The sequence below is a fragment of the Plectropomus leopardus genome, chromosome 13 (genome assembly GCF_026936395.1).
Source record: "Plectropomus leopardus strain MGB_pleo_1.0 chromosome 13, ASM2693639v1, whole genome shotgun sequence".
Lineage (NCBI taxonomy): Eukaryota > Metazoa > Chordata > Actinopteri > Perciformes > Serranidae > Plectropomus > Plectropomus leopardus.
The window spans coordinates 16953059-16975393 of NC_142188.1; the positions used below are offsets into that span (position 1 = coordinate 16953059).

Here is a 22335-nt window from a genome sequence, read left to right on the forward strand (position 1 = left end):
TTTAACAAGTGAGTACTGTTGTAGAAAAATCCAGTTCTGGTCTTATATGGCTCGTTTGTTCAATTACCCAGAAAATATGAGGCAATCAGATAACAAGAAGTCGAAACTAGATGTTTGAGGATAAAATTTTTCACTGGATTAGTTATTTATGTGATAACCATTGAATTTTTACCAACATGTTCGGATCTGTCAGCAGCTTTCATCAGAAAATAAGAACTTTGCCCTCAGTTTTCAGCTATAGTGAAGATATATTCTGTTTTTGCTATAATAAAGTCATGCTTTGAATAACAATGGGAATTATGCACTAGAAAATATATATTTGCAGGAGGTATTTTATCTTTGTAATGGAGGAGAGACTAGAACCTACATGTTAGTAGAATAATCTAGAACAGGAAAACAAATATCTGTGTGAAAAAGTTGTGCTAGAAACAGAACAACATTCACTAGACTCAGAATTTATCAAAACATCTAACTGCAAAGTGTCGCCCCAACATAAAGATTAAATCTGAAAAATGAAACACACAGGAACATAGTCAACATTTGGTGATGAGGTCTTTTTTATTTATAACTCTGAATTTCTGAAGCTATTTTTCATATGTACAAGTGCGCACAGTCTCACACACATAAACACCTACACACACGCTTCAGGCAGCCCCAACAGTCCGCCACATGACGACAGTGGTGAAGCCTGTGTGTGTTTGAGCATCAAACCTGATCGTCTCAATGTTGAGTTTAGAGTCAAGTCATCATTATCACACACAGACCGCACACACACTCGTCCACCATGTTGGAGTTCTGTTCAGGTGCTAAGCCACGAAAAGCAAATGATGATAACACAGAGAAACGTTATTACAAATGTTCCACAGACTGTTAATAGAATAATTAATCCTAATAATCCAACCTTTAGATTAATTTATGTGGTTTTTTAAAACGCAGATTTCAAGTGACTTTAAATTTAATGGTTGATGTACCTGAATGAAAATGCTGCCTTAAGTCCCTTTACAACCTGTTTTTAATACCCGTCTCAAAAACACTAACTTCTACAAGTCTGCAGAGGTAAAAAAGAATAATCAGTGACAATCCTGTAATAATATTGGCTCGGCCCTGAATTTCACAGCTCTAATTTCCGACTATAAATTAACGTGCAAAAGACAGAGGTATATTGTGATCAAATTAGACAATGCAAACAGACTTAAATGTCATTATAATATTCAGTATTTCAGTGATGGACTGACTGTATCTCAAGTTAAAAATGCAAACCCTCAATTCTAGTTGTGAACTAAATACAGTGTACCTTTGTCTAATGCCATCTGGTTTTAGGAGTGAAAAAAACTTATTTCACTGGCACAATTTTCTTGACAGCATCTAAAACATCTTCAATCTTCACTTTATCGCCAAACTCCTTCTCACGGTGCTCCAGGAGAATCCCCTGCAATCACAACGTGCAGTTAAAATACAGTTTACTCCTGAGCCCAGTGCAGCTTGCGTAGTTCAGGTCTCTTACCTGGTCTCCTGCTCCGATGACAAACACCCCTCCCAGGATGAAGCCTTCGCCGTTCATGTTGCCCTGATAACCGGACCTCCAGGCCCGCATGAAGTTCTGCCACACCCCGAGGCGAATGAATCCCAGACCCCCCATTTTCCTCTGCAGCGGGCCATAGAAATGTTTCTATAATCACACAGATTAGTTTTAGTCAGACTAATTAAGAAAAATAAACTGTCCTTGTGCCTTTTCATTTCACATTCTGTTTTTTCTGTTAAGTCATGAATTTATTTTACCAATGCTTCAACAGCCAAAATCATCATCAGATTGCACCCTCAGCAGATGAACACAGTAACCATGTGGGATCATTCAAAAGCTAGTTCTCTCGATACGCACTCCCATTTTTTTTCTCCTTTTTGGAGGCGTTTGAGAAAAACTGTTTCCTTCACAAATTCGAATCAAAGTAACACTAGGTCAGAAACTGACGTACAAATGATCATTTGAGGTGAAGTACCCCTTTAATAGCCTATTCCCCATTAACGGATCATTAAAAATTTATTTTAAAAATTGCTTAGTTAACCATCTCCAATTCACTCTACTAATGGACCACACAGATCCACACCACAACTATTACGCTCACAAGAGCTAAAACGATAATAGTCGATAAACAGAAATTTAATTAGTGATATTCTGATAATTATTTAATAGTGTTACAGTCTGAGCTTCCTGAACTTGAATAATTGCTGTTCTGTTTCCTATCATAAAAGACAAAGAAGACACAAAGAAACAGGTTGTGGTTGTGTGCTGGTGTGCTGTCTTTAATAAAATATTTTAAATAAGATTGTTTTGATGTGTAATGTAGCTTAATGTAGAGTTACACACAGTTTAGACTGACTGATAATAGGGTGAGTACCTTGTTCTTTCTTACAGCAGCTTTAGAAGATAAGATGTTATCCACTACTGCTAACCTTTTCATCTATGTAGATGTCCCCAGCGAAGTGCGGTCTGAAGTCCTGGATCTCTGTGCCGACGTTCTCCTTCACCACGGCAACCAGAGGGACCCCGAGCTCTTCCAGCTGGGGCTTCAGAGAGGACAGCTCAGAGGCCTCCTGCAGAGACACAGAGATTATACCATCAGGTGATATATTACTCACAAACATTGCACCCATTTTCACTCGGTCGTATCTAACACCCTCCACTCCGTCATTCAGAGACATTTTGTATCACCTCTCTGCACAAAAATCATCCAGGTCGTCGTACGGCCATGACCACAGCCCCGTTCTTGTCCCACAGGGTCTTTGCTTTGATGACGCTGTCATCTGCAGACAAATCAAGACAAAACCGTCTCTAAAATAATGTTCTAATCTGACGTTTCTCTGATTAAACAAGCACAAGAATATAGTGGGTCTTACTGCTGCAAAAACCCTTTAAAGCCATACAACAGAGTGCTGCAGGAATGAGTCCTAAAACCAGGAAATTATTAGCATTTTTGCTCGTATGGTTCCATTGCGTTTACTAACAAGTGGCTACATGAGACTACAAAGTTTTTGTCAAGGGAGTGAGGGCGTTGCCAATTTCGGCATTGGCCTCCAAAAACTGTCATCCTTGCAGCACTCCATTGTGTGGTAGATAAAAGATGCAGTGTACAAATGCAGAAAAAAACCTAATGTTCATAGTCACATGGAACATAGATATGTATTAAGTATAGCACAGCAACCCGACCTTAAGCTGTGAGCAAAGATCTTTACAGCAATCTTATCTGTAATACCAGCAGGTTTGAGAAAGCAGCTTTGCCTTAAATGCGTCACAAAACCTCATTCAGTGCATGTAGCATACATACAAACATGCAACAGGAAAAAGAAAACTCAAATGGCTCATTCATGTGCTGAAGTAATGTTAATTCTCCTCATAATGGGTTTAACGACAACCCAAGTTAAGTCAAATGTGCTTATTGGTGAGTGACATTTAACAGCAAATAAGAAAGCCTACCAACCATCTACGGTGGAGCGCAGGTCGGCCTCCTCAAGGTTCTCCAGTGATGCTTGGGCCATTTTAGGCAGACACAGGTCAGTGTTTGCCAGGAAGATACCAGCAAGTGCAGCTCCGATAGCACCCAAACCCAACGACCACATTCCCATCCCAAACAGCTCCCCCTCCACCCCGGACAGCACTGCAGCACGAACAGGCAACAACATGAGGAGAGAAACATGACAAGATATTAAGAAAAAAAAAGAAACATTCTTTGCTTTATCAACGTTTTTGCAGCTTTCCTCCACACTTTGTATTTTAGCTGGGTCACTGGATGTGCATTAGTTGATACTCAGTTTACTTTTGTCTCTCACACAATGAAACCTCAGACCCTCCTGAGGCAGACACACCAACAAGACCCAGCTTGCAGATTTGGTCTTGTGTTTGAGTTTACAGTTACATCAGTCTGTGTTTTGTTCTTTATTTTCCAGCATAGACTCTTGTCAATTTATTCTCATCTAAAGCTCATCCATGAGATTAAATAGCTTGCATACTTAGTGAGGAGAGGGGATGCTGCTCAACATGATGAGATTTGTGAAGGTGTAACAGTACACAAATTCACATTTCAGCATGTACCGCAGTTTTTTGGGTCACATTTCAGTGCGTTTTTGGTACAGCAAGGACAAAAAACCCCAGAAAATAACTCTTTTTCATTCTGAAAAATGTAAACATTCAGAGAAAAAACAGAAACATGACACCGTTGATATATGAGTTATGGTTTCAACCTCTGTTTCAGAACCAACATATACCCTTTTGTTTGTACAGTTTACTGTGCTTTCATATGTATTTCTTTCTTTTGTTTTGTTAGGAGGTCTTGCAGTGTAGTAAGGGCTGCAACTAACAGTTAATTCCATTATTCATTAATCTGACAATTATTTTCTGGATTTATTGTTTGGTATAAAATGTCATAACATAGTCTGTCATTGTTTTTCGGAGCCCAAAAGTCTTGTTTAACAATCTTAGGGCATTAAAAAAACTGAAAAAGTCACAATTGAGGCAGAGGTAGTGAATTTTTGGCATTTTTGCTTAAAATGGTCTTATATATCAATCAATTTTCATTCAATCTTCTATTGACTAGTCATTCAATTAAATTTATTGTGTCAGCTCAAGTGCAATGTACAGGTTTTTTAATAATTAGTGAAGCTAGTTATCTATCAACAGTGGATAAAAAATTCAGCCCTGCGATAATCTTTAAAGTGCAGACTCTTAGAAAAACATTTTACATTTCTCAAAAAAAGATAACATCATTACAATAAAAAATGACTACTTTATTTTGTCTACTTTCATAACACTGTTCAGTGTTATGAAAGTCAAGAGTCAGTCCAGCACAAGGTGGGTGTAAAGCAGGGAAACACTGCACACATGTCACGGCTGTAACACTGTTTCTACAACACGCTTGTAGTTTGGGTTATGTTAGGGAACATCTAGCTGTGTAGGCAGTCAGATATGTCCTTGCCTGAAGTGGGCTTGTTTGGGTCAGGACTGGCTTTGGCTTTACTTTGGTGAAACAGAGCAGTCTGCGTTCTTAGAAAGTGGGGTCTGGCTGTGGTGGGAGGCTGGCTGCTCATGGTCGTGCTCCCCAGAGAGAGGGCAGAGCAGCGCAGGGACAGTCTCCAGCTCAAAGCTGTCGGACATCTGGACAGAGCCAGCATCAGGGCCGTGGAAAAAGTCTGACCCTCTGACTACAAACACCCTCAAGATTTCACTGAAAGAAAGAAACACAAGTCTTTTCTAAGAAAGTTAAACCACTCGTGCCATATCACAGACTGCTTCAAAGAGATTACAATCCACCACCACGGCGAGCACTACTTTCATACAGGGCATCTTTTTTCATGATAAGACTAGCCAGATAAAACTTTACACCTACTGTTAAACCAGTCAGCCAAGTTTTATCTCTGCCTGAAATAGCAATATATTACCCATCCTGCAGTGCAATATCAAAATAAAAGCTCAAACCATGAAGTTTAAAATATGTGCTTCTAATCTTATTAATCTTACTGGGGTATTTCAGTTCTCTATTTGCACACGAACTTCCTATTCGTGCACCTCCGTGCTCTTGTGTGTGGTTACACATCAGCACATAAATTACAGTGAAAGAACAAACCCAAAAGTCAGATTAAAATATGCTACACAGAGAAATTCATACAATGAGAATTAAAAGTGACCAGTCTTGAAGATATTACACAAGAAATTCTTTTAAGTTAAGGAAAAATCTTAGCTATGTTTTGTCTATAACCAGCTGTAGTAAGTAAGATATACTAACTTGCGTCCATTTCCAAAATGCGAAGAAATGCTTATTCTCCTGGGATTTAGCGCATCCAGTTTTCAAAGCCTAAGCCACCTGAATGTGTTCAAACACTTTATGACAAGGAGGACGAAGGGCTGAGAGAAGTGATAACGGCAGCAGCCAATAGAGACAGACGTCCACGCCTGCAACACAAGGAAGAGTCTAGATTCCTTGAATGCATCTGCAGAACGAGCAGTGAGAGGATCTGTCAACACTAACATTGTTGGCACTGCCACACACAATGCAGTGTTGCATAATGATCAATAGCTGTTTTGTATTGATGAGATGCATGAATGATGGCAGTACTAATGATCACTCAGTAGATAGTTGAGGAAAGTAACTTTTACATAATTCTATACTTAAGTACAATTTTGAGTTACTCTACTTTTTTTTATTTCATACTTCACATAATCTATGTACATTTTTTTTAATTTTTATACAGTGTAACATTTTGTGCAATTTTCTACTGTGCAATAATATTTATAGGCCATATTTCTTTATTTTTACAGTAAATTTTCTGTCTGTATTTCAGCTGTCCTGTGTAACTATCAACAGTGTACATACAGTATCTGTATATGTAAAAGGTGTATGTATGTTTTAAAGAAAATATATTTTATATAATTTGTATTTGTAATATTTTATCCACTTTTGCCTTCAAATAGCTTGTTTTAATAACATGTTTTTCTTTGCTTCAGACTCCTGAGCAGTTGTGTGTGAATTTCCCCAGTGCGGGGTTAATTAAGTCTTATCTTATCTTCCCCACAATATTTCAATGGAAAATACTTGCTCGAGCCATCTCAAGGAAGCCTTTGTACAATTTCCCATTTTTTTGGAGGGTCACTTGAATGCATCACCTGACCTGCATCTCTGGATCCTCTCATTAAAGGCAGGTGTGTGAAATTAGGCAAGCAGGGAGGGTGCTAAAGAGGAAGCAGTCTTCAACCACTGCCGTGTTTTTGGTCAAATCACTGTTTTATTGTTTGATAAATCTGTTTTTTTTCCTCCCCATTAATTTGAACTTTGTTTCGTAAAGGCCTGTTTATTTGAGCGAGTGTTTGTTTTATTTCGTTTGAACGCGACGGTCAGACAAATCGATCACCGAAGAGCCCTGGGTCATCAAAACTGTGAGTGCAACAAATACAGCGAGTTGGTCATTTTGCTCATTTAAAAGCCGCAATAATATTGTACCTGTAATTCACTGTATTTATTTGACGGCTAGTTAACAATTACCTTAAATATTTAGTTTTTTCAACTTCTAAAATATGAGTTGCCATACATTTCACTACCCTACAGTAGAGCTGGGAAATATTAATATTAGCTACATTAATATATATTTTATGACATCGTGTTTTCTTTTCTTGCGTTTAAAAGTTGCATCACATTACAGAGATTAGATTAAATTGAATTAGATTAGTGATGGAAATGTTTGCCAGACTATTCTATAATTTGTCTTTACACACTATCCATCATGATTATTAATCAAAAGTCTCACTGTGTCAGTATTTTGTAAAACCACCAATAGTCAACCCAATGACGTCATCACAATACTGATAAAGGTATTTGGTAAAATACATGACCCCCCCCCACTGAATGAAATGACATTACTTGACTGCTTTTTATGAACTGCCTCACATTTATCCCTCTTTTTGGTTTTATTTTTGTTGACTTTTAGGTTTGACTTTTATAGACCTTTCTTTGTTTGGAATATTTATTAATGATTGTGTTATTATTCCTAGCGTTCCTGCATCTCCTTTGTCTGTCATAGCAATTGTTTTTAAGTGTGCTATATAAATAAAGTTATTATTATTATTTTAAGTATATGATCTGAATACTTCTTCCCTAACTGGCACTTCGCCTCCGTGTAAACAAGAGGTCAAGCTAACCTGTTAACGCCCTATTGCACAGTTTTAGCCCGCAGGGAGACCGAAAATAATACGGATTGCGACCTTCATACTTCCAGTGTCTGAACAGTGACATCACCCGATGGCTCTGCAGACTACGCTCAAAATTTTCAGCGAAAATTACTGTGATATTTTCGCATTTTTAAGACGTTACGGTGATGACGGTTACATAATTGATACATACTTTGCACGTAGACAGAAACGACTGCGTGGCAAACGGTCGATATATTAGCAGTTGGCTAAGCTAAAGGTTTAGCCGTAGGTTCTTTAGAGTCTGAGCCTGGAGCTAGCAAGGGATTACGGAGCACCTGTTCAGACGCATCGCTGTGATTTAAATTACATTGAGTAGTTTCGAGAGAAAGACACTCACCTGAATCAATGGAGCGACTGACAGCCTCTATGGCGGAGCGTTTTGTAAACAGATTTCGGCGCAGGCGCACTGCGCGCTCAAAGGGGCAGGAAAACTAATCGAGCGAGATCGAGCTGGACGGTTAAGAAATTTTGAATTTTGACATGAACGTTTGTGAGGAGCAAGACACGACAAAAACACGACAAACACCACAGGTAAATAATTTGTAGGCTGTAAACACGACTGGTTTATGACATGACAACCACAAAATGCGTTTAACTCGTGTGTTGGCTTAACTTTCTGTATATTCTACTTGTCCTAAGGGTCTTCACGAAACTCGCTAAATTTAAAACCCCAAATCTAGTTTGCATGGAGAAACAACTTGTCATTCATCACATATCTAGGTTTTCCCTCTTCACTGTGCAGAAAGACCTTATTTAATCGCTGAAATCCACTCGTTTTCATTACAACACACCTGTCTTGTTTTCTTTACTAAAGCAGATGTTTACTATTATTATTGCATGAGATACTGGATAGGTCTAAATATGATTTTTTAGCGATATATATCACTTGTGTAGCCCAAGAAAGTAGAAGAAATGTGCAAACAGTAATTTTGAATGCATTTTATTATAGGGAAACAATAACAGTGTTTAGCAATATAGTATATTATACTGTACAGTTAGGACAGTATGTGGGTTTGTGTGCATAAACTTTGCAGATGTATATCTGTGTGTGTGTGTGTGTGTGTGTGTGTGAGTGTGTGAGAGAGAGAGACAGAGAGGATTTTTACCCTGTTATTGTACAGCTATCATGGAAATAAGAATAAAGGCAATCTTTCACTTTCTCTCATGTTAGGGTCATTCTAGGAAAAGTCATTCAATTACACGTTAAAAATAAGATCATTTAGGGGTTTCTATGCTGTTAAAGATAATCAACATACATACAACATAAGGATTAATCACTCCAACGGTTCGTTCTCCCTCATGTCAGGCCAAGACTGTCTTTTTTACAGTGATGGATTTGTGTGTTAGCATCAGAGTTGTTCCCTCTGCAGAGTTTAGAAACAAATCTTCATTAATACACTGAAAACGCCATCACATAATCAAGACCAGCGCTGCAGACAGTGGGTCAATAAACAGCTAAAGTGGAAAATTTTAACCACAGAGTTGTAACATGCCAGCAACAGGTGAATGTTTCCTCAAACGCAATCACCCATTCTTGAAAATTGGCACAAAAACATTAGCTATTTTAAAATATTTTATATTAATTAAAAATAATAAATTACAAGATATTTTGATCTGACACAATAATTCACAACTTCAGTCAATAAAAGATGTGTTAAAAGCCCTCAAAATCAAAAACTAACAGTGTGTAGCTGCTGAATACATTAGTGTACCAGTGTACCACAATAATAATCTTTGTTTTAGAATATATTTTTTGTGAAAATGTTGGCCTTTTAAAGATACGTACCATAACAAGGTTAGCTATATTCTAAGGACTCATGCAGCTCAAATACTATCAAGCTTTCCTTTTTTTTGTTGGATAAATTTATTAAGTAATTGCTATCAGCTGTAACTCAACCATAACATGTTAGTTGGTAGTCCTTCAAAATCAAAAATAAATAGCAATTGTGGTTTAAAACTGAGAATTTTGATTAGGATTAAGAGAACTCTTAGCAAGTTTGAAAAATGAAATGACTACTCACTTTGACTGCAGTGAAATTGATAAATATATACTTCTTGTCATCTCCCTAACATGTCAGATGGTACACATAAAATATATTTTCCCAGCCTCATTAGATTAGAAATCAAAACCCCCAAAAGGTAAGGTTTTGTCCCAATTCCCAAGAATGAGTGATTCACGTGTACAGTGGAATATGAGTAGAGCACAGCGTGTTGTGGTGTAGTGTGAACTCGTGGATTTGGCTTATAAAACACAGACATGAAAATGGAAACATGCTTCAATGATTATTACATAACGCCTCACCAACAAACAGTCCTTTCATTCGCATGTTTGAGGTCTATCTCGCCATGTCATCTTGCATTTTGCGGGCTGTTCTGAGTACTGCCAGCATATTCACTTTATCCCCAAACTCCTTCTCTCGGTGCTCCAGTAGAATACCCTTCGGGAGGGGAGAAAAAAATGCAATTATAACTCAGTAAAACATCCACACATACTAAAAAAATATTCATTCTGTAAGCCACTGCCTACCTGATCTCCAGGCCCAATGACAAACACTCCACCCAGCACAAGTCCTTCCCCCTTTAGGTTTCCCCTGAAGCCCCTCCTGTAGGCCCGCCAAAGGTTCCTCCACACACCGATTCGCAGAAACATGGAGAGAAACATCCACCTCCTTTTTGGGCCGTAGAAATTTCTCTGAGAATGATATAAAGCAGCTTAGTGTCTTAAATTATGCAACCCTCCATTTGCTACATAACAAAATAAAGCCATAAGCACACCATTTGATCCACGTAAACCTTCCCAGAGAAGTACTTCTTGAAGCAGTCCAGCTCTTTGCCAAAGTTTTCTTTGACCACGGCAAACAGCGGGACTTCAAGGTCCTGCAGCTGGGACTTCAGAGAGGACAGCTCAGCAGCCTCCTACCGAGGGAAAGAGAAAGAGAATCATATAGCACAGATGAAAGTTAACCAGTTAAATGATGACAGTTTTTAAACAGGCATGTGATTTCATACCTCTCTGCACAATAATCATCCAGGTCGTCGCACAACCATGACCACAGCTCCAGTCTTCTCCCACAGAGTTTTGGCTCTGTGTCGCTCATGGACTGAAAGTCACAAAGAGACATCATTTAATCTAAATCATTGACTCTTCTTTATAAAAAACAACTGGAGAGGTCCATTAATATCTTGTCCTGTAAGACTGATGCTTTCACTGTTTTGGTCAGTTTAGAGTTTGAGAATTGTTTAATGTGCTTTGATACATAATCTCAAATAAAAAAGTATGTATTTTGACTGATTTTACTTTAGCTTTGTCTGAAGTGTTCATTAGTTTTATTTGCCAAGACAAAATATGTTTGTGTCAATATAACCTGATTATAAGCTGGTTTAGTTAATGGTGCATCTTTTCACAAGCACAATCAGGTTACTTTCAGTTTTTCTCAGAGCCTAGCAACTACCAGAATAACCACAGAAATTTTATTTGTTCCACCGTCCACCATTTTTGCTACTGGGGATTATAACGGCAAAGCACTTGGTTTGATACTTTTTGGTAACTGAGGAAAACAAAAGCCCTGTTCGGTTCTTGTTTTGTTTTTGCAATGGTTGACACACTTTCATTAATTGAGCCTTCGTTGTCATAAGAGATCGTACTGCGTGGCAGACAGATTTGCTTTGGGAAAGTAAGGCTTAGAGGAAACCAATTTAAATGCGGCTGCATGATTCAACATTAACTTCATAATGAGTTAAAGAAAAAAACTATTATATTTCCACTTAAAATTAGTTAGTACAAACAAGTTGTTGAAATCCTTTTAGGATAAATTCCCTCCTTTTTGTTTTTTTCCAGACAGTGTTTCCTTGTTGGAAACAACAATGGAAGAATAGAAACAAAAAGAGGGAATTTCATACTAAAAATCTGTAACTTTGCAGTGCAAAAGTGCAGCATATCTGCAAATTAAAAGAGTCTGCTTGTTTCTGTTTTTGGACTCACTGCCTCCAGTAGTCTTCAGTTCTGTGTCCTCCAGCACTTCTAGGTTGGCCCATGCTGGTTTGGTCTGGAACCAGTCTGTGACAGAGCTGATGAGGTCTGCAACAAAGAGGCCCAGCACCTTTAGGACCGTGGTCACGCTCACCATGACCCTTAAGTCGCTCCACAGCTCAGCTGCAAAGAACAAAAGATTAAATTTAAATATGCCTCTGCTTGAGGAACTTTTACTAAGACTAAAATGTTTTTACCTTAACGGTCAGATCACTTTAACAAGGATATTTATATCTTTTAAGCTAAACAGGTATAGTCATGCATGCTTTGTTAATGTCTTTATCTAATCATTGTTCTGGATCAACATATTTGTCTTTTTTTTTTCATGAGAACACCAAACACAAAGACTGCAAATAAACGTCATGTTACTGTTCAGAAAGCAGGAATGCTCTGTTCCATGTGACAGCTTGACACTCATCATTGCACAACATGCAGCAATTTCATATATTAACAAAGAAAATACCAATAAGATGAACTAGTTTAGTTGTTAATAGCTTAATATTTAACTTAACATTTGCTAATGTGCAATATGTTAACAAACCAAAATAACCAAGAATGTTAAAAGGTGATACTCACCAGACTGTGCCTTGCTGCTAATGTGAAGGAATCTGATGGTTGTAACGAGCCCTCTTAAGGCGTCTAAACTCAATCCAATCACTGCTAAAGCCTTTCTTATGTGAACGTAACATGATAGGAATTCCTCTGCAAAACAAGGCTCATGTTGAGGTCTCAGCTCAATGAGCTGTATCCTCAGTACCAGGTTCAGCGTGGTGCAGCGTGGAGCTCACATCAAAGAACAATGTAACAGCCAATTTATTTAGTGAGTTATGCTTCCTTGATCATGCTCAAGTTGTAATATCCATAAATATTATAAATAGCTAAAAATCTGTAATTCCATATGTTAGAATTATACCATTATACCTAACCCTTCAGTCTACTGATATTTTAGTTAAACTAATTAACTGCTTATTGTATGTGTCAGTGGATAACATAAAACATGTCTTTTTATGGTACGACCTTTTATTGTCTCTTCAGGTCAGTTCCAAAGTTTCTGCTGAAGTCCTGAGATCTGGCATCAGCTATCATGGCTCTGAGCGAGATCGACCCCTGCAGGAGGTTAGTGACATTACAGAGCAAACCCACTATCTGCTCAGTGGTTGAACTCAGGGCTACAGCTAACAATTATTGTCATTAAATTCCATTTTGTGGTCACTCTCGAAACAGCTGAGGCTTTTTTCCAAGTTTTTTTTTCTTTTGTTGTGAAAAAGTGACTTGTTGCTGCCACTTTTTTCAGCTGTGGTGGATTTTGGTGATCCTTTATAGTATATGTATACCTCTGCTCAGTGTATTCATAAGGTTGACACAGCTTACCATACTTAGCTGGGTTCATTACCAACTGTGAAATCACTACTGTAAGTTATACTCTCTGGTAGGATGGCCTACTCTGGCCAACCGTAGGCTCTTTCATTCGTACAGTTTTTATATAAGGCATTTCTTGGAGTGCTTCCACACTACCTGTATGTCTTTGTCATACTAAAAAGTGTTGGACAATACTGTTTGTATTCTTGGGACTTTACGGTGCTTTCTGTTGCTGTACAGGAATTGGAAAAAAAAGGAGTTTCTTAATTTCAGTGGGACTTTGATTGTTAAGTAAAGGTTAAAAAGATTAAACAAACAATAGATATTCATCTGAAAATTATTTTCTAAATTAATCAACCATTTATCTGGTCTTTGGACTGTCAGAAAATCATCGAAAAAAGGTCACTGGATTTTCCCAGGGCCCAAGATGATCTCTTCAAATTGCTTGTCTTATCCAACCATCAGAGCCAAAGATATTTAGTTTATATATACACGATATTTTAATACACGAAAAAGCTCAGCATCGAATCCTAACAAAAGCTTTATTCATCAGTTTAATTTTAATTTCTATTTTATTACTATTATTATTATTATTATTAGTAGTAGTAGTAGTAGTAGTAGTAGTAGTAGTAGTAGTAGTAGTAGTAGTAGTAGTAGTGGTGGTGGTAGTATTATTATATATTTATTTCTACCAATTTTTATGATCATTATTAATATTTCTCTATCTCTCCATGCGCAGAGGTGTTTACGTGTGTATGTTTACTTGTCCAAAAATATGCATCGAAACTTAAACACTTAACTACAGAATCTTGTGTGCCCCGAATATTTAAAAAACAAACAAACGTTTGATTAAAAAAAAGAAAAAAAATTCTTCATAGTGAGTAGGACCTACATTTTTTTTTTTCAATTTTTGGTCAAACAATGACTAAAGCGTGTAATTAATTGTCAAAGAAATTGCTAACTTAACTTAATCTATTGTTAAATTGTTTCATGATTAAATAATACATAATCTAACTCATACCAGATTACTGAATAAGAGACTATCTCTGTTTCCATCTTCAAAAACATCCTGTGTCTATTTATGACCCATTTTTACAACCATCACCAGTGGAGATAGCAGCTTTATAAGAAAAACCATTGATAAAGACAAAGTCCACGCAAGGGCAGTGTAGTTAAAGGAGTTCAAGGTGAGAGGAGTGTGTGAAGGGGGTGAACGTACATCATCTCTCTGACCCAGTGTTGGAATCGTATGGCTTTTTACTCACACTTTCTACAAGATAAAATAGATAGACAAGTAAAGTGAACACATTTTCAGGCTCCGGTATAATGTGTTTTATAAAAGTGCACACGTGCGATAGTCTGGCGACCTGTCCAATGACAGCTGGGATAGGCCTCAGCCTCGGCGCGACCCTTGAGAGGATAAGCGGTTACAGCCAATGAATGAATAAAAGTGCATTGCAAGAATGGCATTGTGGTAATATTTCACTCATTGGTGGGAGCTTCACAGAGGAATGTGCTGAGGGTCCAAAAAGGGCTGAAGTAGAGATGGATAGGATGACACTCCATGAGCCCAGCTGCTGCACTCCCTCTGGCTACTCTTGTCTGCCATATGCAGACACACGCGTGCATGTGAGATAGACTCTTTCTGGATGCTTGTTTTTGTTGTTTTAAACCATTTCATGTCATTTACTATAAAACATAATGGACGCCCACTGGATTTTCTCCCCCCAAATTATATGACAAAGTCATGCTTACACTCATAATTCATCAGAAAATCAAACATTTGTGATTATAATATGCCAACACTAGTCTCTAAATTGTCATCTGTCAGGTTCAGTTCAGGTCAAAGGGTGGTTGGGCTGTTTTGCTGCTGGTATTGTAATCAAACACACACACATATGCAAACATACACACAAATACAGAACAGACTCTCCTTGAACCAATGCCGCTCTAGTGGGGAGTGTGCGGCATCAACAGCCAATCACAGCTGCAGATTTGCACCCCACCTCTTGTGTGGTGTTCTCGCTCACAGGCATTGGTTGACACGTCAAATTCTTATTGTGCCAGCGGAGCCAATCAGAGAGTGAAGTGGGCAGTAGTAAAGGGGGGACAGGGAGTGCCATAGTAATTACTGTCAGAGTGCATTTGAGAAGCGAGATCTGCTTTTTGGATTTGTTTGATGAGAAACAGTCTTAAATATCTTTGTTTTGAGTGGACTTTGTATAAAGAAACTTGATAGTATTCATATGTATATAACACCAAAATTCTGTCAGATAATTCTGAAAACAGTTTTCAGGGAAATAATTCCAATAAATAAAACAAGAAGCCACAAAGTGAACACAGCAGAAATCACCCTTAATACAGAGAGCCAGCTAAAGCTGTAAACGTCTATAAAACACAGAACAACAGTTATAAAAAGAAATCTCTGTAAACATACAAGAAACTGATTCTAGTAACAAATGGTGTAGATTATCTGCTGTTTATTGACGTGTAATTATTACATAACAAGTTCTACACACTTCACATTCTCAATCGTTCAATGAAAGTTGGCAGGATCCAACTTCCTGCCATCCAGATGAAACTGGTTGGTGACCAGACGTGCTCAGAGCGCAGAGCTGCAAAGGCAAACTGTGTGTCCTTGAACCTGGGGAAAGACAAACAGGTGCTAACAGCCTCCGTTGCTCCAGGGTTCATTTATCTAATCCTGTTCTGGCAAGTTTGAGACGGACTGACTCTCAAACCCCAAAACCCTGACCCCTTCTTTTAAATTAAATACGTAAAGGGGGTCATATGTGATTCATGTAGCCAATCAGACAGGAGGAGGAGATGAGGTCATATTTGGGATTGGTGCAGCCACTTTATTTTTTTAAATTTTATAATGTGTAATAGACTTCATGGGATTATGGTATTTTAATGATAAATGCACCATGAGTGTTTCTTTTTGCACTTAGTTTAATCAGCTGCATATAATTAAAAGTTTCAGCATGAATTAAAATCAATGGGACATTCAGGCCCTCTGACATACTCGTGGACAGCCATCGCCTGACCTCTAGTAGTTAAACAATTAAGTAAAAACTTGAGACAATCAGGCAAACCCCCTTTGCTGCAACACAAAGGTCACCAGGCCTTTATCATGTTGCTCTCCTGTGAGGCCTAGCGGCTCTATGGATGAAGGTTCAGGAGGGTTTGAACTCTAAACTTTATCTCGAGTGTGTCCTCACAGGTTTCATAAATCCACCTTTTCACTGACCTATTGCAGTGATAACCTTCAGTATAAGCGTAAATCTGAAAAATCTTTATTTACCTGTAGGTTTATGAGAATTTATTCAGCGCTAAATGATGCACTGTGGTCACACACCACTGTGGTCACACAGCACTGTGTTAGTGTATAGTTTGATTCAAACAGTTTATATCTATTTTAAATTATATGATCAAGAAGGTTGTCTTCAGAATCTGTCATGGTGCACAGAGAAAGCAGTGGTAAAAAGTAATTAAGTACACCAAACAACTAAGTATTCATGTGCTGTACTTAATTATGATTTCTGATGTGTTTCTGCTTTTCAGCTGAACTACATTTCAGATGGAAGTGTTTTACTTTTACTTAATTTGTTTGATAACTTTACTAACAAGTCACAGATTAATGATACAAAATATAATCAACACATTAATTATGTTGTCTTATTTTAGTTTAGATAAGACTTTATTGATCCCTGGGGGAAAATTCACAAGCTACCTAATAGTATATAAAGAAATTCAAATAAGTCCCGCCTTTACCTGCTGCAACATTGAAGTTATGTACATATTAATTCACCAATTATTATAATACAATAATATAATTTACATATTCTGAAATTGGCCATTCAGAGTATTTATACATTGACTGTGGTATTGCTACTTGAAGTTTGAGTTGACTGAACTTCAACATAAATGTAAGTAAAATGCACAAGGACTCCAAACCAAAAAATGTACTTTAATATACAGATCGACCCAAGAGAGAGAGAAAGCTGGGACTGAAACATTGTCTACATGCATTTGTGGTATGGAGTAGTGTAAAGGTGTACTCTTATTGATAGATGCTATTTTTTATCTTTACTGACACACAAATCTCATCTGGTAAATTATTATATAAGAAATAACTGTGTTCCAATTTCTTTTCCAGTGACTCTCCATGGGTTTGGCACTCTATAGAGATTAATCAGGAAATCTTATAATTAGTACTTAAAGGGGTATTTGGATTAATAATATAGCAGCAAACCTCTATTTGCTCTGTAAAGCTTTAGTGGAGAAATGGCGACCTGAGCAGAGAATGAGGTCACCCTCCCCGTGTGTGTGTTGTAATCTGAGCTTTTCTGTCTGATGTTTTGGTAGATGGTTCGGCTGTGAATGCATGTAAGTGCATGCGAGTCCCGCGTGTGTGTATTCCACTGACTAGCTAATCTGCCGCTCTGCATTTGAAATTAAAGAGTTCAGATCTTCAATAAAAAGACAGCCGAAAAAGAAAAACTGAGGTAAAGTAGATTTGCTCTAAAGACTTGCAGAATTATTTAAAACCTCAAATAAGTATATCTGTAGAATAATGGCCTGACCTTGTGTGCCATGATTGCATTTTTTTCCTGATCTCTATGTGCATGATAACTAGCGCACATAGAGGTTCAACTCAAGAGACTTAACCCTCTGTCTTTACCCCCTGGAAGTCTGTTTCACCCTGTTCACATCCTGTAGAACACACAAGTCAATAACCTACACAGTATTACCTGGATTATATTTTCTCCCTAATTCTCCAGCACACATTCATCCTCTTCATGCTTCAAACTGACACGTTGTCAGAGCTCTGATAGCAGTTATCTTTCAACATAACCAGAACAATCTTGTCAGAGCTGAAAAAGTTTCCTTGTCAGTCATTAACAAATGTTTTGAGGCAAACTGCACAAACTCGGAGAGGAATCAGCCCCTCTCATTTTCAGATAGCATTCACGTGTTCACGTAACAAGTGTGGTGTCTTGAGTGTTTTCATTCTGGCACACAGACTGCACTCAGGCCAAAATAAACAGGTGTATCATCCAGAGGTTGCAGACTGACTCATGTGATTTGTTGTTTAATCCAGTTCATGTTATTCACTATAAACTAGCCCTGATCTCTTTCTCCTTATAGACATTTTCTGTGTCCCAGCTCTATGCTGTGTGCCAAATCTTGGCAGGTTCTCAGTATGCAACTGCTGGAGAAGTGATGTATGACACATACATGCTAACAAAACTGGAATTTAGAGTGAGCTGTTATTGTCCCACAACGCATTACACAAAGGAAACGGAGGAGCTCTGCAGACAGCCACAAATAATGTATTGATATACAATTTTCCAACAAAACTGCTTTTCATGCAGCATATGAATGCAGACAAATGTCATCAGAAGATAGTCAGTTGTTTTCGAGGTTGCATTTGGATGAGTGTGTTGAGCCTCTTTGCTCTCCAAACAGACTGTTTACCTGATGCTTCAAAAGAAATGTGAATCTTGAAAATAGGTTGTTTAAAAGAAAAAAAAAAGGATTCTGTTATAGGAGTAGATCATGTAATCCAATCTTGGTTGTGATCTTGATCAAACTTTCATTTTGCGTTGTTGAAAATTACAAACGATCTACAGTAATTGTAGTTTCTAACGATTGCATCCTCCATGCTTTTTTCTGTCTGTTCAAATAAAACTATGAAATAAAAGAAAACATGTATAAATATATACATAAAGCTATTCAACCTGTTCCTTACAGAGTCAGCAGCCTACATTGTGATATGTAGAGGGTGTATCCGGATTTGGTAATCTTGAAAAAGTTTGTATCTGGGTCAAGGTGATCTGATTCAATGATGCTTTGAAAAACTGGTACAAAAGTAAGATGGATTAGCTGATATTGGATAGCAAAACACTGGATTCCCAAATCCAGATCATTTTCATCCAGGTTAAAAAAACTTTTAACAACTGAGCCACTCAGTCTATCAACCAAAACGAGAACATGTCTGATACCAACATCTTGTTTCCTGCAGATTCTGCATACATGTGCAAATATCTGTCTATACAGATTAATGCTAAAAACACAAAAGCAGTGGTAAAGTGTGCCTCACAACAGGTCAGCATGTCACAGGAGTCACAGGACTCTGTTTACTGATTGGTGTTCAGTAATCTCTGGTCACAGTTCGACACTAAAAGCCACAGATGTTATATGGCAGCTCACCGCAGGCCACTATTTACTGCTGCTTGGTCTATTTTCAACGTAAGGGGCACCAGACAGACATCGCTATAGAAACACCATAATGCCACCAGAATAGAGGGTTCCAGTTTTTTTCCCCCCCTTTCCCTTGCCTGAAAAATACAGTAGTGATTGTTGGGCTCTTTTACGGGGCCCCTTGGTGAGTGTGAGCCCTGTGTTTTTACCTTATTATTTATTTATCTCCTTTTAGTCATTATTAATTAAAAATCAAGATTTTAAAGTTTTAAAACTGCACACCATGTTTTTATGTTTATATTATCTGTCATTATGCTAATGCAAACTCTGCTCTCTGTACTGAAAAGTCCATCCTTTGTTGGCAGTTATTTGCATGTTAGACAGCGATTGGTTCTCAAGTTTCTAATATATGAAATCTAGCTTGTGTCTGAATCTCTAATTTAAGGGAACTGCACAGATATCAGCTCCTTCAGTGGAAGAATGTGAAAACACTTCTTTACTAACAAACTTTGCATGGATGCAAGTCGGTATAGTCAAGGTCAGACATTTTAGGGGACATTAACAGAAGGAAATTCCATTTTTGAGCACAGAGCATCTTTAATTCACCTGTTTATGCGTTACTTTTAGTTAAATAATTCAACAGTTTATCCATTGTTATGAGGTAATTTTTCACGTTTTACTTTTTAGTGAATTGTTTCGAAAGTTTATCCCTTACTTTGAGCTAAATATTTCCACTTCTCTGCTTGTTAGTTTTACTGCAGTATGAAGTAGTTCATCTAGGGTAGGCTGTGTGGGGATTTCTCCCAAAGGAGTTTTGAGCTTGACTAGTCATTGGGATAAGATGTCTGAATTGTTGTAGTGAAAGAATAATGGATACTTTGTTTAGCCCCGCGGTAGCTTTTATATCACACTCAGTATGCTTCTCCAGGTTTGATTTGATTCTGTCGGCCTCAGGTAACATTAGGTCAGCTCATTGCTTACTGAAGTGTATTTATTTTTATGTTAATACAGCTGTTTCTGATTTTCACCCATTCCTGTCAACAATACAAACACTAATTTACTGCATAACACGTGTGAGGCAATATTGTCCTATGTGCATGTACTTGAGCCATAAATACATGTCAGTTGTTTTTATGCACAGGTAGACCTACTAAAGTTTACCAATACTTCATAAAATACTCGGTATCTTAGAATTCAATTATAGACTTTCTGTAAAATTGTGAAGAAAAAAAGGTGATGAAGTTACTGCTTTTTGGCTCTATGGTTAATGTAGATTTTGTTTTTGCTTTTCGGGTTAAATCTGCTTTAAATACGGCTTAGAGCAATGAGGAAGAGTGGTATTTTATTCACTCCTGAGAGCTAGTTAACATTCTCCCCATTTCATGAGGCCGACTCTCTGCCAGCTGAAATCAGAGCCAGATGAGAGCGAGATGGAGAGAAAGGGTTGTCCCCCTGCACCGTTTACACTACAATAAAGAGAGATTTGTTTACCTCTTGTTGTCTGCAGAGCCCGTATACGATGTGAAAAGGTACAAAGTTGGTGTCTGTGTACGGTTTACAGCCCTATTGTTTCTCCAGGTGTGTGTTTGTGCATGCACATACAGTGTGTTAGTGAGCATCACTTGCACAGTCAGTCCTACACGGTCCCTGATATTCTACTGAAACACAGGCACAGTGAGTCATCTTAAAGGCCACCAGATATCTGAAAGACACATCTTCATTATTTGATCTTCTCTCAGGAAATGGTTGATATTTTCTGCAGTTGTGTACAGGAACAAGAGCCTCAGGCTGGGACTTGGATGGAAAAGAGCATTTAGACAACAGGTGACTGTCTGCTCAAAATGTAATTATTGGCATTAACGGAAAGTAACTAATTACATAGTACTGTACTAAAGTACAAATTTGAGATACATTTTGTGGTCTTTTAAAGTACATTTCAGAGGAAAATATTGTACTTTTGACTTCAATACATTAATGTGACCTCGGTTTACGTTTAATTGTCAGAATGAAATAAGCTTCATCTTGTCCATTTACAACATTAAGCAGCTGCTCACGCATTAATACGTCAGGATAACAACCAAAATATATAATGTATATATTCTGCATAGAGTCCCTTAACTTTGAAAATTTAGTAAATTTAGTTAAATTTCCTGTATTTTGTGTAAATAAAATTATACAAATTTTTAGGGCTGCAACCAACAACTGTATTCACAATCAATCATCACACAGATAATCAATAATGCTGGTCAGAGTGGAGCTAATTTGAACTATTTTATAATGATGGGTTGTTTACTAACAGTATAGGAATTGTATTTTCTTTATAAACAGATTTTTAGATTTTCATGTAAAAACTTAGTCTAAGAAGCTTCAGCACTCATATAAATATAGTGAAGTAAAAAATATTTTTGTCTAAAATGTGGTGGAGTATGTGTATTAAAAATGTATAGAAATGAAGACACTCGAGGACAGTACAGTTCTTGTCCAATTACTTCAAACCACTGCAATTTACTGTAATGTAAGACCAATAAATTAATTCTGGAACCATCATTTTTAGCTTCGTCGTTAAATTGGTTACAGATTAATCAGCGTACTATTAATTTAACTGTTGGTGCTTGTTTTAAACTCATATATTATAGTTTTGGTCCGTTTTTAATTAATTTCCAGAGCGTTAGATTTGAGTTTGTTCCATATAAGTGAAAGAACACACTTTGCTCAGAACATGATGTAAACAAGAGTAATTGCATCATTGTTGCAGTTGACAACAGCCACCTTTCTCTCTCTCTGTCCGCAGGCTGCTCGTACCTGGCCCAGTCCCAGCAGACAGAGCTGTCCCATCACTGTGATGGGGGAAGGGGAACCCCCAAATTGAGATGTTCCTGCTCTACCCAACAAGAATTTGTCCCTAATGCAAGGCTGTCAGAATGGAGGTGATGACTATTGACACACACATTACAGCACCAGTACTGTACACAAGGGGTTAACAAGCTTCAACAAGCTGTTAATGCCC

General features: G+C 37.7%; 1 protein-coding gene, 1 long non-coding RNA gene and 1 pseudogene across 6 annotated transcripts; 1 reads left to right on the forward strand and 2 right to left on the reverse strand.

Moving 5' to 3' along the window:
- Window positions 1-539: 539 nt before the first annotated feature.
- On the reverse strand, window positions 540-8149 carry LOC121954430 (peroxiredoxin-like 2A). Of its 4 annotated transcripts, none has more exons than XM_042501926.2 (7): window positions 8070-8142; window positions 4968-5216; window positions 3477-3653; window positions 2711-2802; window positions 2452-2592; window positions 1505-1669; window positions 540-1429 (listed from the first exon to the last, which is right to left on the reverse strand). In XM_042501926.2, exons 2-7 carry the CDS (start codon window positions 5161-5163, stop codon window positions 1334-1336), a joined length of 867 nt encoding a protein of 288 aa, XP_042357860.1. In that variant the 5' UTR covers window positions 5164-5216; window positions 8070-8142; the 3' UTR covers window positions 540-1333. The 4 variants fall into 4 exon arrangements, with proteins under 4 accessions (XP_042357860.1, XP_042357859.1, XP_042357862.1 ...); XM_042501925.2 differs by lacking the exon at window positions 8070-8142 and adding an exon at window positions 5775-5951; XM_042501928.2 differs by lacking the exon at window positions 4968-5216 and having other exon boundaries at window positions 8070-8149.
- On the forward strand, window positions 7911-22223 carry LOC148187688 (uncharacterized). The gene is made up of 4 exons (XR_015778396.1): window positions 7911-8263; window positions 12798-12878; window positions 21091-21152; window positions 22120-22223. It is a non-coding gene; the product is annotated as an uncharacterized LOC148187688 (long non-coding RNA).
- On the reverse strand, window positions 8657-12546 carry LOC121938192 (peroxiredoxin-like 2A; annotated as a pseudogene). Its single transcript, XR_015778395.1, has 6 exons — window positions 12339-12546; window positions 11715-11885; window positions 10742-10833; window positions 10508-10648; window positions 10260-10424; window positions 8657-10170 (listed from the first exon to the last, which is right to left on the reverse strand). The product of XR_015778395.1 is annotated as a peroxiredoxin-like 2A (transcript).
- Window positions 22224-22335: the final 112 nt, after the last annotated feature.